The sequence below is a fragment of the Myxocyprinus asiaticus genome, chromosome 33, assembly GCF_019703515.2.
Source record: "Myxocyprinus asiaticus isolate MX2 ecotype Aquarium Trade chromosome 33, UBuf_Myxa_2, whole genome shotgun sequence".
Lineage (NCBI taxonomy): Eukaryota > Metazoa > Chordata > Actinopteri > Cypriniformes > Catostomidae > Myxocyprinus > Myxocyprinus asiaticus.
In genome coordinates, this window is record NC_059376.1 from 13003199 (window position 1) to 13017947 (window position 14749).

Here is a 14749-nt window from a genome sequence, read left to right on the forward strand (position 1 = left end):
TTTAGCCCCATTATACACTGTCATATAAAATCATGCTAGTAAACTTATCTACTCACATATTACCGGTTCAAAACTGAAATATATATATATATATATATATATATATATATATATATATATATATATATATATCACACACACACACACACACACACACTACCGGTCAAAAGTTTTGAAACACTTGCCTGAAATGTTTCTCATGATATTAAAAATCTTTTGATCTGAAGGCGTATGCTTAAATGTTTGAAATTAATTTTGTAGACAAAAATATAATTGTGCCAACATATTAATTTATTTCATTATAAAACTAAAATGTAATAAAAAATTTTTTTTTTTAAATTGATGACTTGGACAAAATAATAAAGAAAAGCCGCCAATAAGTGCCAAACATAGATGGGAACTCCTTCAATACTGTTTAAAAAGCATCCCAGGGTGATACCTCAAGAAGTTGGTTGAGAAAATGTCAAGAGTTCATGTCTGAAAATTCTAGGCAAAGGGTGACTACTTTGAAGATGCTAATATATAACACACTTTTGATTTATTTTGGATTTTGTTTAGTCACAACATAATTCCCATAGTTCCATTTATGTTATTCCATAGTTTTGATGACTTTACTATTATTCTAAATTTGAAAAAAAAAAAAAAAAAAATTATAATAAAGAATGAGTAAGTGTTTCAAAACTTCTGACCGGTAGTGTGTGTGTGTGTGTATATATATATATATATATATATATATATATATATATATATATATATATATATATATATATATATACTCTGTCTGTGTATGTGTGTGTGTGAGTGAACATGTGCATGTGTCACAACACAACATTTGGTTCTAATACCAAAAACTATATGGTATTTATAACATATTCATTACCTATCCTGGGTCAAAAATGACCATAATAAAAAGGGGTGGCAATTTTTGTTTTGGTGGTTGCAATGCCCTCTTACAGCATGTTGTCAAAATAGGTCAACATGTGTTTAACGAACGGTTGTGTGTCCTTTTTTCCAACTCAATAATGGTGGAAATGTTCAACTGCTTTTTGTAGCCAAGACTTTAAGGTGTTTGGCTATGTTAAATCTGACTTTTAAAAATACATCTACTCTGAGAAAAATTGACTGGAGTAGAAGTGACAACAAGATTTTGTAATATCAACAGTGACAACATGCTGAAGACCAAGCGAGTGCGTGCAGGCCAATATTTTAAACACCCCATTTAAAGCTGGGACTCATCCTACAATTAGAGAAATACAAACATTTCTCCACAATGAGAGGTTAGAGAGCGGGAGGTGGAAGTGCTGACAGACTATTGAGCGTTAAATGCAGACCACTTGAAGGTACATCAGCAATTTAGTCAACGTGTCCCATTAGGAAATCAGTTTAACAAACATCTGATTGCTCCCATTTCCCCATTCGCCAGAGCACATTTCCTGTATTTAGTGTTAACCGCTCATTCTGTTTAATGGGCTTTCTGGGAAAGATTGATTTCGGTGATGTCTGGGAATAAGTATGACCTAGCACAAGTGAACAAAACGCAAAGATAACAACCTGTGACCTTAACTGATTGCAGAGAGAAGCCAATGACCAAAAAAATCAAACAGCACAGGCAGCTCATTCATCTCAGACAATGTAAATTGTCCTGGCTCTGGTGAAGTTTTCTGGTTTGTTATGACTATGAGAGAATAAGTCTTAATTGAATTTAAAAGTTTCACTCAGTGGTTCTAATGAGATGCATAGACGTCAACAACAAAAGTTATGGGAAGTGTTTTCTCCTCCATTTTAAAACCTGATACGCCTATTTATTATGCTATACTATGCACAGTTACATACTGTAGTTGCATTTTATTTATTTTTTGCATTTAGCAAAGTCTTTTTCCCATGCTGTCTGTTACCCTATCAGAACTGACCTGTGACCGATTTTAAGGTCACAACCCCACCTGTTGAGAATCACTGGCATAAACGAGTGTCTGTGTTTTCCTGTGTTCCAATGCACCACTTGACACAAAACTGAACAGTGACTGAACAACAGACTGAATTGGCATTAACACTTTTGCTACTAAAACTATTAAAAGACAAACTTAGCTTACTTTTCTAATGACCTAGAAAATATTGTATTTATTTATTTTGAGTCAATACTACCAGTAATTTATAGAAAATCAGGCGACCCCTTTAATCATAAGAAACACATCTCTACTGCTCTCTAGTGGACAAACAGAAGGAAGGCCTTTTTGAAAGGCCCCCAAATGTAAATACATTTATATGTAAATAGATTTCCAAATTGCAGAAGTCTAAATTTGTGCAATTGAGGAGAAAAACCTACCTCCAGTCTTCACTGGAAATAGATGGTTGTCAGAGAGAGATTATATTGCCAGAGAAACATTGAACTTTATTGAATAATAAATGTATTGTGTCATTAGGTTTGTAGAATGCTTCATTTAAAACGACACAACTCTGTATGTACATTACATCTCTATCTCACATTACATGAGATTTATCCTTTTTTATGATCTCCATGCAAAATACAAACACAAGCAAACTAAATTTAATCATATTAAAGGGATAGTTCAACCCAAAAAATTCTCTCATCATTTACTCACCCTCATGCAATCCCAGATGTGTATGACTTTCTTCTACAGAACACAAATGAAGATTTTTAGAAGAATATCTCAGCTCTCTAGGTCCACAGAATGTCAGTGAATGGGTACCACATTTTTGAAGGTCCAAAATCCACATAAAGGGAGCATAACATAATCCCTAAGACTCCAGTGGTTAAATCCATGTGCTCAGACACAATATGATTAGGTGTGGGTGAGAAACAGATCAATATTTAAGTCATTTTTTGTCATAAATTCTCCTCCCTGCCCAACAGGGGGCAATATGCAAAAGAATGTGAATCACCAAAAACAGGAGAAAGTGAAAGTAAAGAAAAAGGGACTTAAATATTGATCCGTTTCTCACCCACACCTATCATATCACTTCAGAATATATGGAATTATCCACCAGAGTAGAGTACTTTTATGTTGCCCTTATATGGATTTTGGAGATTCAAAATTTTGGCACCCATTCAGAGCTGAGAAATTCTTCATTTGTGTTCTACAGAAGAAAGTCATACACATCTGAGATGGCATGAGGGTGAGTAAATGATGAGAGAATTTTAATTTTTGGGTGAACTATCCCTTTAAGAGTTGTAGCAGCCAATAATCTAATAACTACCATTAATGTAATAACTGCCAATAATGTAATACATTTTTTATTATTTTTTTATTAACCCAGCCAATAATGTAAGAACTGATTACATTATGGGCAAAAAGTTATTACGTTAGTAGTTCAGAAATGTTATTACATTATTGGTAAGTTATTACATTATTTACTTTTATTACATTAAGAATGGAAAATGTATTATGTTATTGTAAGTTATTACATTAACGGTAGTTATTACATTATTGGCTGCTACAAGGGTTGCAGTGATTCTTTAATAACTGCCTCTTCACAAAGGCTGCATTACTTGCAAAGAAAAATACAGCCAATACACAGCCAATACAGGCACAGGGTGTAGTGGACTTCCACTCTTAGCGTTACCTACACCAGCTGAAATAATGGCGTCATCATCTTTTGGTGTTTTGGAATAATGCATGTATGGAATGTAATACTCATACTGTTTGTGCATTAAGAAAATGTTCTGTATGCATGAAATACCAGGATGACCTCCTACAGGGGTTTTCAAACCATTTCTGGAGCCTCCCCAGCATTGTACATTTTTTTATGTCTCCCTTATTTGACACACAGTTAAGGTCATGGAATACGCCACTGATCAGATGTGTTAGATAAGAGGCATCCAAAATGTCCAGTGCCATCCAAAATATTGGCCTAAAAGTGTATTAGGCCTATACTATTAGAGCACTGTTTCTGCATCCTGGATCTTTCTGTTATGCATATTGGACATATTGAACAAGATAACCTATTTTTTAATCTAGTGAAGACTAAGCATCACTTTTTCCCAGCCAAGACTTACCTCATCAAATCTTTAGTTAAAAGTCATGTCATGGCTAGACAGTTGCAAATCCCTACTTGACACTATATTCATTTCCATAACTGCTGTAATACACATCCCCTTCAGATCATCCAAAACACTACCACTCAACTTGAATTTAACTTCTGGAAAGTTTCTCTATACAGTAACTCTACTCTGGACCTTTTATTGGCTGACAATCCCTGCTATAAATAAGTTACTATTAAGGCACGTTTTCTGGGATTACACGATGGTCAATGGCCTAACCACCAACTACAATCAATCTTTCATCAAGCTGCACACATTACACACTCAAAGTTTTGTCAATTAATTTGCGATGCTAACCAAAAAGCCTAAAAACAAAACTAGATTTTTATTCTAAATTGTATTTATTCTAGTTGTTTTTTTTTTCTAAAGAAAATATGACTGGTGCTCGCCTCACTACAAAGACGCCAAGGGGATCCCTCCATTGATGTAAATACAGTGTATTTTTGTCCCCCGTTTTAATGCCCATCAGCAAACACTGTACATCAAATCACTTATAAAAGCCATTGCATAGCTCTCCTCAACAAGCCATATCTTTTGAGGTATCATTCATGTTTGTAGCACGAATGGTTCGGGACAAATGTGCCAAGGTTTTATATTTAGGGTTAGGGATTTGAACAAACTCCTTACCCAAATATGAGCAAAAAGAAATAGTTCAGTCATTATTACTTTATGAATAAATTTAAGGTTTTATAAAGGATATTACAAACTGGTTGGTATGGTCTTGGTGGACCAGATCTGCTTTTGCTGCTGCAGAGCAAGTACGAAGACAATTAGACATGCATACAATCCCCTTGAAGCAGATTTAGACATGTGAGGAGAAGGGTTTCAGAGAGAAAAGTCTCATGGCATGCTGCATTGAGACCGACTTGCCTGCAAACACTTGAGACAATTTAAATGTAAGACAAAAAGAAAGAGTATGCAAGGCGATTGGCTAACTTATTACGTTCAAAAGATCTATCAGCTTGTGCTATGTGGTTTCACGGCTGAACTTAGAATCATTGATACCAATAAGATTAACACAATAAAACAATCCAAATATCAACTGATAATCAAAGTTGTTTATTTGAAACAGAAAAGGTAAAGCTATTGTGTCCAACCCTACAAACAAAAAGTGAGGATTCACAGTTCAAAGTATTTAATCCCAGGTGACAGAGATGTGTTTCTGTGAACTGTGGTTCAAAGTTCATATTCCACTCTGATCCTCCGTTCTCCTGCATTTGAAGGAAACAGCTTTGTATCTGAGCATGAACAAACCTCTCACTCAAATAGACAGTACAGTCAAGTGAAACATGCAACCCTGAAAATACAAACATGTGCACGCAAATCCTGTTTGGTCTACATACAATTAAAGGTGAAAAATAAACATATTTACACAACAAAATATCATAATTCCTTCGATTTCCCTTGTTTAATACAAAGCAAATAGAAAACAAACTAGACTGACTTCTAAATAGGTGTGCTTTTGTGTGGATGGGGGCTTTGTTGACCGTGGTTTCTTTTTTTATTATAAAGGGAGGCATTTAAACCAAACTAAGAATCACTTCCAAGTAATCATCAAACCCGTCAAGTGCATACACACACTAATAGCCACAATAAACACAAGCATGCATCCACACACGCACATTAACACACTAAGGAAACCAGTCCTGTGTGCATTAGCACTGCTTTTGCCTACACGGCGCACCTCATCCATTGAGTGTACATCAAGGCTTGGTATATGGAAAAGCTCTATAAATTTCAACGAAAAATCCAATTTAAACCCAAGTTAAAGGGATAATTCACCAAAAATGAAAAATCTGTCATCATTCCCTCCCTCTCATGTTGTTTCAAACTGCATGACTTTCCTTCTGCCATAAAACAAAAAAGGAGATGTTCAAATGTTTGTCTCAGTCACGCTTCACTATCAATGCCTCTTTTTCTCATACAATGAAAGTGGCTAAGGCTGTCAGTCCCATCTTCTCACGTGCTCAGCTTGTAGTATGTCATACAAATTTGGAATGACATAATGGTGAGTAAATTACAGAATTTGCATTTTTGGGTGAACTATCCCTTTAAATGTCTATGTAAAATAAAAGCTGTTTTCAAAGCATAGGGAAACATGTGGAAAAGGTAGGAAATGTAGAAATTCAACTGTTATAGAAATAGCACACACTCTAAATGTAGGCGCCTATATAACTCCTTTTCACCTTTGCAATACGATAGATCAAGGCATATAGTCTCTAACTGTAGGGTATCATAATAACTGATAGAGACTTAAGCTTTAAGTGATGTCAAACATTCTATTTGGCTCCCATTGGACAACATAACCCTGACATCACAGTGTTCTGTTTTTTGCTGTGTTCCCAGCCAAACAGAAGAGCTGGAGGCGATGTCAAGAGGGTGGCTGATTGGGCGTCTCAATGGCGATGGGACACAACTGGGTAAGGGCCACTGCTGGGGCCCTGGTATCTTTCTCTGGCATGTTTCTCACAGAACATTTCATCTTCCACCCAGAAGTGGCCACGCATCTTTAGGTTGAGTCCGCACTCTGTACAGGTGTAGCACTCTGGGTGACGAAAACGATCGTCAATGATTCGCACGGCTTGGGTGCTGAAAGGAGAAAGAGAAATAAAACTTTGAGGAGTGAATTAACTGAGCAGTTGCGCCACTTTTGAGCGCGAGTTCTTCTAAATCTATATTACTTTGTTTTTTGGAACTCAAAGGGAGAAATTAAAGAATGTTCTGCTCACTGATGTCATACAATGGCAGTGGAAGGTGGCCACCTCTTCAAGCTTCAAAAGGATGCAAAAGTATAATTCAGAAGTCTAATAAATAATTCTATGCAACTTGTGCATTGTTTTGAAGGCTTACGATAAGTTTGGGAATGGGAAACAAACCGAAATCAAATGTATTATTTAGTGAAAGCCTTCACCGACAGTTGCTCTCCTAAACCATTTTTCTTCTTTGTATTTTAGAAGACCAGGACATGTTCTTGGTATGAGATTCACCCATATGAATAAGTGATGTTTCGTTCGTGAACGAAAAATCAGCCTTTTTGAATGAATCTTTTAAGTGAACGAATTGTTCTCATTCTCCTCCATACACTGACTCATATTACTCATTTACTGATGTCCCTCCCTTGCATAGCCAATAAGCTCTACTGCTTTTCATGCCTGCAAAGACTGACTATAGCGCGAGCCAATAGCATGAGTGCAGGCTGTGAGGGAGCATATCATTGGTTCAACCTGCTGAACGAATACGCCCCTTCACTGAACTAGCTCTAGTCAGTCTTTTGAGTCTGAACGGGATGAGATGTCGTTCATGAACGAACTGAATGTACTGGTTAACTCGTTTGCGAACAAAACGAATGACTCATTCAGTCATCTGGTTCATGAATGAATATCTGCTGAATGACTGAATGAGAGAAGGAGCTGTATGTTGTTCATTCTGTTATGCATGCGAGTCAGTTGCGTTCAACAAGGAGAGACCAGGGTGAAAAGCACTAAGACAAGTGTTTATAGGTATGCACAAAATTTGATCCCCAAAATATGTGCAAAAATGACCATACACTTAAAATTATATGAATTACAGATGGAAATGTTGTGCTTTGGTGCAGAGCGTAAGATGTTATTAGGCTTTTCTTGAACTTTTTCTATGTCTCAGTAAAAGTTAAGACCAGCATTTGACAAAATATAAGGAAAATAAGACCTGCGATTTATAGTGAAAACAGCTATTGTGTTGAAACTCTCATTTTACAGTGTCTTCGTACGTTTGAATTCCATTAGCATTGCTTTAAAAGACTGACTTAAATTAAATGAATTAAAATAGAATTTAACAAATCAGTCATCTTGTTCATGAACTATCTGCTGACCATCTAAATGAGAAGAGGATCTGCACGTCATTGTTCAGTTCGTTAATCTCGTTCAACAAGAAATGGAGCTAGATGAATTATGAATAAAAGTGACTGATGACCTCACATTACAATGACATACTGTACAAACGTTATTGAAACTCATGATTATTTTGTAGGCTAGTACTGTTGTCTTATGTTTTGTATAGCTTGATAAAATGTCACGCTCAGCAGTTCAGAATATGACAGAAATGCTTTTGTTGTCATTTGTGGGGAAAAGCTTATGATGCTTAAATACTCTGCAGTGCTAAAGTCTCTTAGTAGAATTGTAGGCACGCAAATTTTAATTTAGGGTAATTAGACTTGTTCTGGGCGTGAATGACTGCTTTTGGTTCCATGCAATTAATTAAAAGGTGGTCGTTTGGCGCCATCTACAGGCGCAAAGGTGTAACTTGCAAATATGGTCAATGAACGAATCAGAACGAATCTTTTTGTTGAACGGAATCAAAAGAATCGAGTCAGTGAAATGAATCAAAATCACCACCACTAATATGAATTTGAATGGGGTTTGTTGTGTGTATCTTACACAATGCTGGTGCCACATTTTTCACAGGTGTGGTATTTCTGGCCACCAGCAGTGGACGTGGTCTTGGAGGGGCTTGGCGACAGTTTCCCTGGAAACCGGATGGCTGCTTCTGTGAATACAAAGGAATTATACACCAAAAATATCTAAAACATAATTCATAATTTCCTTCCGCCCTCAACCTCATTGTCTTTCCAACTTTTCTTGGAATTTTGTTTGAGGCACTTGTAGAAAGTAAACAAGATTTCCTAAGCCTTTAATCTTTATTGTTTTCAGATTTATGTCTGTCAAATAATCGGTACTTATTACTTTTGTGTGAACAGAAATACTGATCAGCTTTTTTTTTTTATTTTTTTTTTTTTATCAATTTCAGTCAGTCAATCAAATTCCCCTAAATGTAAAAAAAAAAAAAAAAAAAAACAGCTGGGGTTGGTCTCTTTACATAGCGGTTAAAAGATCTCATCTTGTCTAATCAGGTGGTTCTTGGCCCGAATAAGATGCAGAGTGGACCAGACTTTATGCTGTTAAACAAAAGTCTGGCTCTGCATCTTTCTTGCCTTTCTTAAAAACATTCATCCACTATATAAATGCAACTGCTGCCTCTGTAAAGGTTTGCTGGAAAGGGAGTGTGTTTGTGTGTGCCTCACCTCTCTCATCAGCCTCTAGTACCTCCTGCAGCATCTTGAATGTGTTGGACTGGCGAGGAGCCGCACGGGACTCTTTGTTTTCCTGAATCATCTTATACACCTCTGAGTCTCTGTCAAACTTCTGCATGGCAAAGTCCGAGCTGAGAGAGAGAGTAAGAGAGAGAGTGTTCACTGATCCACACATTGGGTGTTTTATTTAGTGCAAATGGTAAGGTCAACATGGCAAAAGCATCATTAAATCAGAAAACAAGTCTTCAACCAATACAAGTTAGTCAGCATTAACCTTTTTTTGTCATCATTTTGTACAACAGCGTATGGTAATAACGATTAGGTTTAAGTCTAGAATATTTGAAAATTTTTAGTATGCGTACCACACCTAAGTGAAATCGGCACAATTACAATTCTTGAACAGTGCATGACTGTGACCTGGAAACCTGTGGCTTCTGCTAGTTTCAACTGCTAGTAGTGGATTATGAAGGAAATACCCCCCATACCCTCCATGTTATAGAGGTTCCAGTGTCCTCTATTTGTCTCTAGTCTGAGGGAGATGATTAAAGAAGCCTCCCAAGAAAAAGTAAAGAATATGTTATGAAAATGTCCATTTCTTTCTCCAAGGGAACTAGAAGGCTTTGGGTCACATGGTAGATATGTAGCTTTGCCGGCAAACACGGCAAGTTCTATTTGTTAAATTATGAGTATTTTTGTGTAGCTAAACGTTACCATTGCAACATCATGTCATTTTGAGTACAGTGGTGTAACTACCAGCAGTGCAGGGCCCGGGGAGAGATGGTGGCCTGAAAACAGAGGCGGACTGGCCATTGGGAGAACCGGGAAAGCGGTGCCAGCCACAAAAAAAGGGCCGCTGTATGCCAAAGTGGGCAGCGATATGCAGAAGAGGACAGCAAACCCCCCACCCCCCCCGGGACACGGGAGCGGATTTACTGCACGGAGAATGGAGACTTCCACCGCAAGCGATAATCCAGGTGTAGGGAGAGATACTTGTAGGTTGCCGTATCTCCTCGCATTGTCTGAAAACGCTGACTCACTGTGTCAACACGAACAAGTGTCAAAAACGAAAGAAAAAAAAAAAAACGTTTGCGAGAGACCCAGTGTGAATTAGAGGCAGACTTAGAAATAGTTTTTAGCAAATTAAAATTCAGCATTCGATGTGTTTTATATCTGTATGTACAGCATCTAATAAAGGGATTGAAAATGTACACCTAACTTTATCTTGTCAATAAAGCTTGATAAAAATATAATCTGCCCATTTGAACCTATTAGTAAAAAAAAAAATCCAAATGGAATATGCCAGAAGATTTTACCCAACTCTTAATTACAGCATGTCCACTGATTTTATGGCATGTATACATATACCTGTATCAAAGATGTATTCCTGTAAAAATGTGTCTAATTAACTCTAACTGGAGGAGAAAAAAAAAAAAAAAAAAAAAAAACATTTTTAACATGTACATTTTAAATACTAAAAATAAATGATGACAATTTATGGCAAGAGAAAAATAATTAATTAAATATATACGATTATATTTTAATGTTTGTTTTAATGTACCATGATTAACCGTTATTAAATCACAGAAAATTGTGCTACTAATAAGTATTTTTTTTTTTTATCGATTCACAGCCCTAATTGTTATGTATTAAAGAGGAAAGTATCAGCTTTTTAATTGTGTAATTATGTTTCAACTCCAAAACATTGCCGAGATATAAACATTTAAATGTTATCTGAGGCTTTCCTTTTTATTAAAGCTGCACTACGTAACTTTGTGCTCTCCAGCAGCATCTGTGGTTGAAACTTAAAACTGCTAGAAATGTGTGGAAGAACCTTTTACCTCAGTCGTGTTTCGGCACTGCTCTTCTGGTGGATGACTCTCATGATTTGTGCTTACCTAGACATCGCCTGCGTGTGATCATGACTGGGAGATATTCAGATCCGGAGTGTTAATGTGCTATTTTCATGTTGATATTATATGATTAAACATTTAAAACTTAAATATTACTTGCTTTGATGAAGATAAACAACACTCTTAGTTACATATTTTGAATGGATGAATTTTACACTTATAGTGATTTTCTGACACTACAATCAAAGTGCTTTTATACTGATAACAAACCACCACCAGTTACCACTAGCATATTTGAATATGATTATTCAAGTGTTTCATCTACTATTAATGTTTGTATTTTACTACACATATCAATTTAAGAGGTGAAACTCATGATATAGCTGATACGAGTTCAATGGAGGACTTTATCATTTTTATATTATATTACAGCCTCAGTTAATAATGCAAGTGAACCATAATACTACAATAGTATGTCTATGTAATGCACACAATAACACCGTAAACTAAAACATAAAACACGGTTTCAATAATGATGGGAATAAAATATACTTTAAACATTAAACATGAAAATAATATGCTTAAATATGCAATATAACAATTACAAGAAGCCAAATTTCAGAAGTCATACATATTAGTAAACATGTCACAGTAACTTCCCCCGACAATGAAGATACATCGCGATCAGTTAACACACGAGTAATGTTCGATTAATAAAAGCATGACAACCAATATAGGCTTCGACAACTGAACTGAAGTGAAGAGTGTAGTTCCTGCCAGAACACGTGACAGCCGGTACTTGCTTTCTGTGTTTATGGACATGACATAATGACGCGTGGATGAACGACATAAGCCAGCGAGTTCGCGCCAAATCCAACCAGACAGCTCAAAATACAAATATTTTTATAGGCTTAACGTAGTGAATCCGGGTACGGAAATTGTTTTGAACACTGATTGTTTATGTACTCAATCAATAATGGCAATTTGTTCATTTTTCGCCACAAAATCTTAATCGTAGTGCAGCTTTAAGTGCATAAAACTCAAAATGTTTTTAGTGACTCAAATGTTGGAGCAGGTTACATACACAGTACTTGCTTGGAGCATTTTTATGGTGTTATTCAAATAACAAGGTGGTTGTAACAGAATGTCCTTTTTGAGGAGTTAGAGTAATTAAAGACAATTAATTACAACACATACAACATGACATTCTTGTGTCATTGTTAACAGGTGATAAATTCTTTAAGTTAATCAGAGTTTTTATCCTAAACAACTGTGACCACAACAAATGACAAGACAGTTTGCTCAATAATTGGATTGTATTTGTCTAGTGTCATGTTGAGTAGCCACGCCCACAATGGGATCACATTGATCCAAAATGACACACTGCCGCTTCATTAAATATGCTCTTATTGGCTGTGCCAGTGTTCAATTCTGACATAAAACAATCTTTTTAAGGATTAACAAGTACACTGAAAAATGTCAATATCCTTTATGTTGACAGTAATGTGATGCTGAGCATTATGTACTTCGCAGAAAGCCCTGGAATGTTCCATTAACCTCTGATGGTAGCCTGCAACAGTGTCCACCGAGGACAAAATGAGGCACCACAAAGCCTGAACATGCTGCATTTTACAGCATGGAAATACAGATACAAATTATAGGTATGGTGTGCTCTATAGTCATTCCACAATACTCATTAGGTAGCAGAGATCCTTGTGCTAACTAAACTGACTAACTGGAAAATATCAGCAACGTGATATTTCCAACAAACATGCCCACTTCCTCTGCTTTGGTCTTCCCTAACTCCTGTGGTCAAACCCTGAACTTAACAATAGAGCTGTTCAATTTGTAGTTTTTAGCATTTTCAAGCCATTCCCTCTGGAATTCAAATGGGTTTTTTTCAGAATAGCGATTTTCAATTTAAGGAATAACAAGGTCTGTTATAAACATTTCTTAAAGAGACTTTCACATTTTGTTCTACAATGTAAATACTTAATGAATACATTTTGAAGCCACTGTTAAATGTATATTGCTAACAAGTTGCCACATATGGACTCCTGTGGTTGTCCCATTATTTACAGTACATGTCATTATGTGCCAATATCATCTGTAACATTAGTCAGCCAGCTTTTCACATTTTCAAAAAACCTGCACCAGATTTACTGAGTTGTACTATTTCTGTTTCAAGCCTACATTTACAAAATATGAGTGTGTGTGTGTGTGTGTTGACAAGATTAATGAGCTGATTAGGTTGTAGTTACAGTAGCCAACCAGCGGGAGCTTTCCAGCTACATTTTATGCAGAAGGCTGATTTAAAGCTGTAAAATGCTATAATAAAATGCTATTTTTATTGCACAGAGCATTCCTCTGAAAAGAAATTCAGACATCTGAGAATACTAAAGACTGTAGCCACACACATATGCCAAAAACAAAGACATGCACGCAAAAGTGCTTGTGTATTCATACAAACTTGTTAAATGTAAACAACCTGGCATGCCAATCAATGCATTGATGGCTGTTTGAAATGTGCAGTGTCAACCGGTTAATCCAGATCTCACAGAGCCTTTCTATAGCAGATATGGCTTATTTAATGTTAATATGGCAGAACATCCCTCATCCAGCCACAATAAAACAATTGCAATCACCCTGTTGATTGATATGATCTATGTATTGTGATGTAATGAAGGCCTCGCTTCGGTAGTTCCGGTTCAGTTCGCTATGAAAACATTGTTGTCAAGGCTGCCATTGTGTACAAAGGTCATGGCATGAGGAAAGAAATTATTAACTGATAGCCAAAGAGGACTCTAGACCTTAAAAGAGGTGATAGCTGTATAGTTTGTTAATGTGAGAAAGAGGCGGGCGGAATAAAACAGAGCCAAACCAGACTTGAGAAGAGAGAGCATATGAGCGCTTAGTGTTCACACGTTGTCTTGAGGGTTTAATTATATGGGAGTGGCAGTCACAAGAAACATGCATGACACGCTTGTAATTGCTAACATGTTTGTTGGCATGTGAGAGTTTGTGGGGTTCCCACACTTTTTAAACAATTTTACTAACTTTTTCATAACCTTTCCAGTCATTTGTGATTACGGGATAAACTATTATAAATTATTTTGTTTTTAATAATATGACAATTATTTAAACATATTAAATTTTTTAACTTAAAATCATTTTGATTCCGAGTGATTTGCTAATGAATCATTCGCCTGATTTGTGAACCTGTTTGACAGATTCATTAAAAATAACTTAAAAATGAATTTACAATCCCAAATCAGACATCACTATGGCTTGCAAGCAAGTTTTATTCCACACCAGAGCAATCTCTAGCCAATGACAAATTTCTGAACAAACCAAAACTAGAAAAGAAAAAAAAAATGTATACTGTATATAATATTCACTTTAAATTTCCATGACTTTCGAGTCTATTCATTTCCCTGACTTGTCCAGGCCTGGAAAATATTATTAAAAAAATTACCTTATATTTCCAGTTTTCCATGACCGTGGGACACTAGCAGTTGTGTAGTGAGAAAAAAAAACAAAAAAAAAACATTAACATTTTCAAATGATATGACAGAATAATAAAAGAAAGGACAATAATGCATTTGGATATAAATCTCAGAATAAATGCTGTTTTCAGATCCACTATCTCCGTGCAGGCTGTTCAGTGGGACATGATTCAAACTGAAAACAGACAGTGAGTTTGTGTTTCCCTGCAAACTCTCCCAAGCTCCCCTCAGTTCCCTGCAGTGCTGGCACTTAAATTCGTGGGGC

The 14749-nt window shown here is 36.2% G+C and overlaps 1 protein-coding gene across 2 annotated transcripts in view; it reads right to left on the reverse strand.

The window, feature by feature from the left end:
- Positions 1-5098: 5098 nt before the first annotated feature.
- Positions 5099-14749, reverse strand: part of LOC127424313 (PDZ and LIM domain protein 2-like) — a 129622-nt gene continuing 119971 nt past the window's right edge. Inside the window, exons 8-10 of one of the 2 annotated variants that reach the window (XM_051669382.1) lie at positions 9120-9259; positions 8476-8581; positions 5099-6649 (exon numbers count right to left, since the gene is read on the reverse strand). In XM_051669382.1, the coding sequence (XP_051525342.1) occupies positions 6457-6649; positions 8476-8581; positions 9120-9259 (439 nt within the window). In that variant the 3' untranslated portion in view covers positions 5099-6456. Of the gene's footprint in view, positions 6650-8475; positions 8585-9119; positions 9260-14749 lie in introns of both variants that reach the window. The other variant, XM_051669381.1, reaches the window with a different exon arrangement.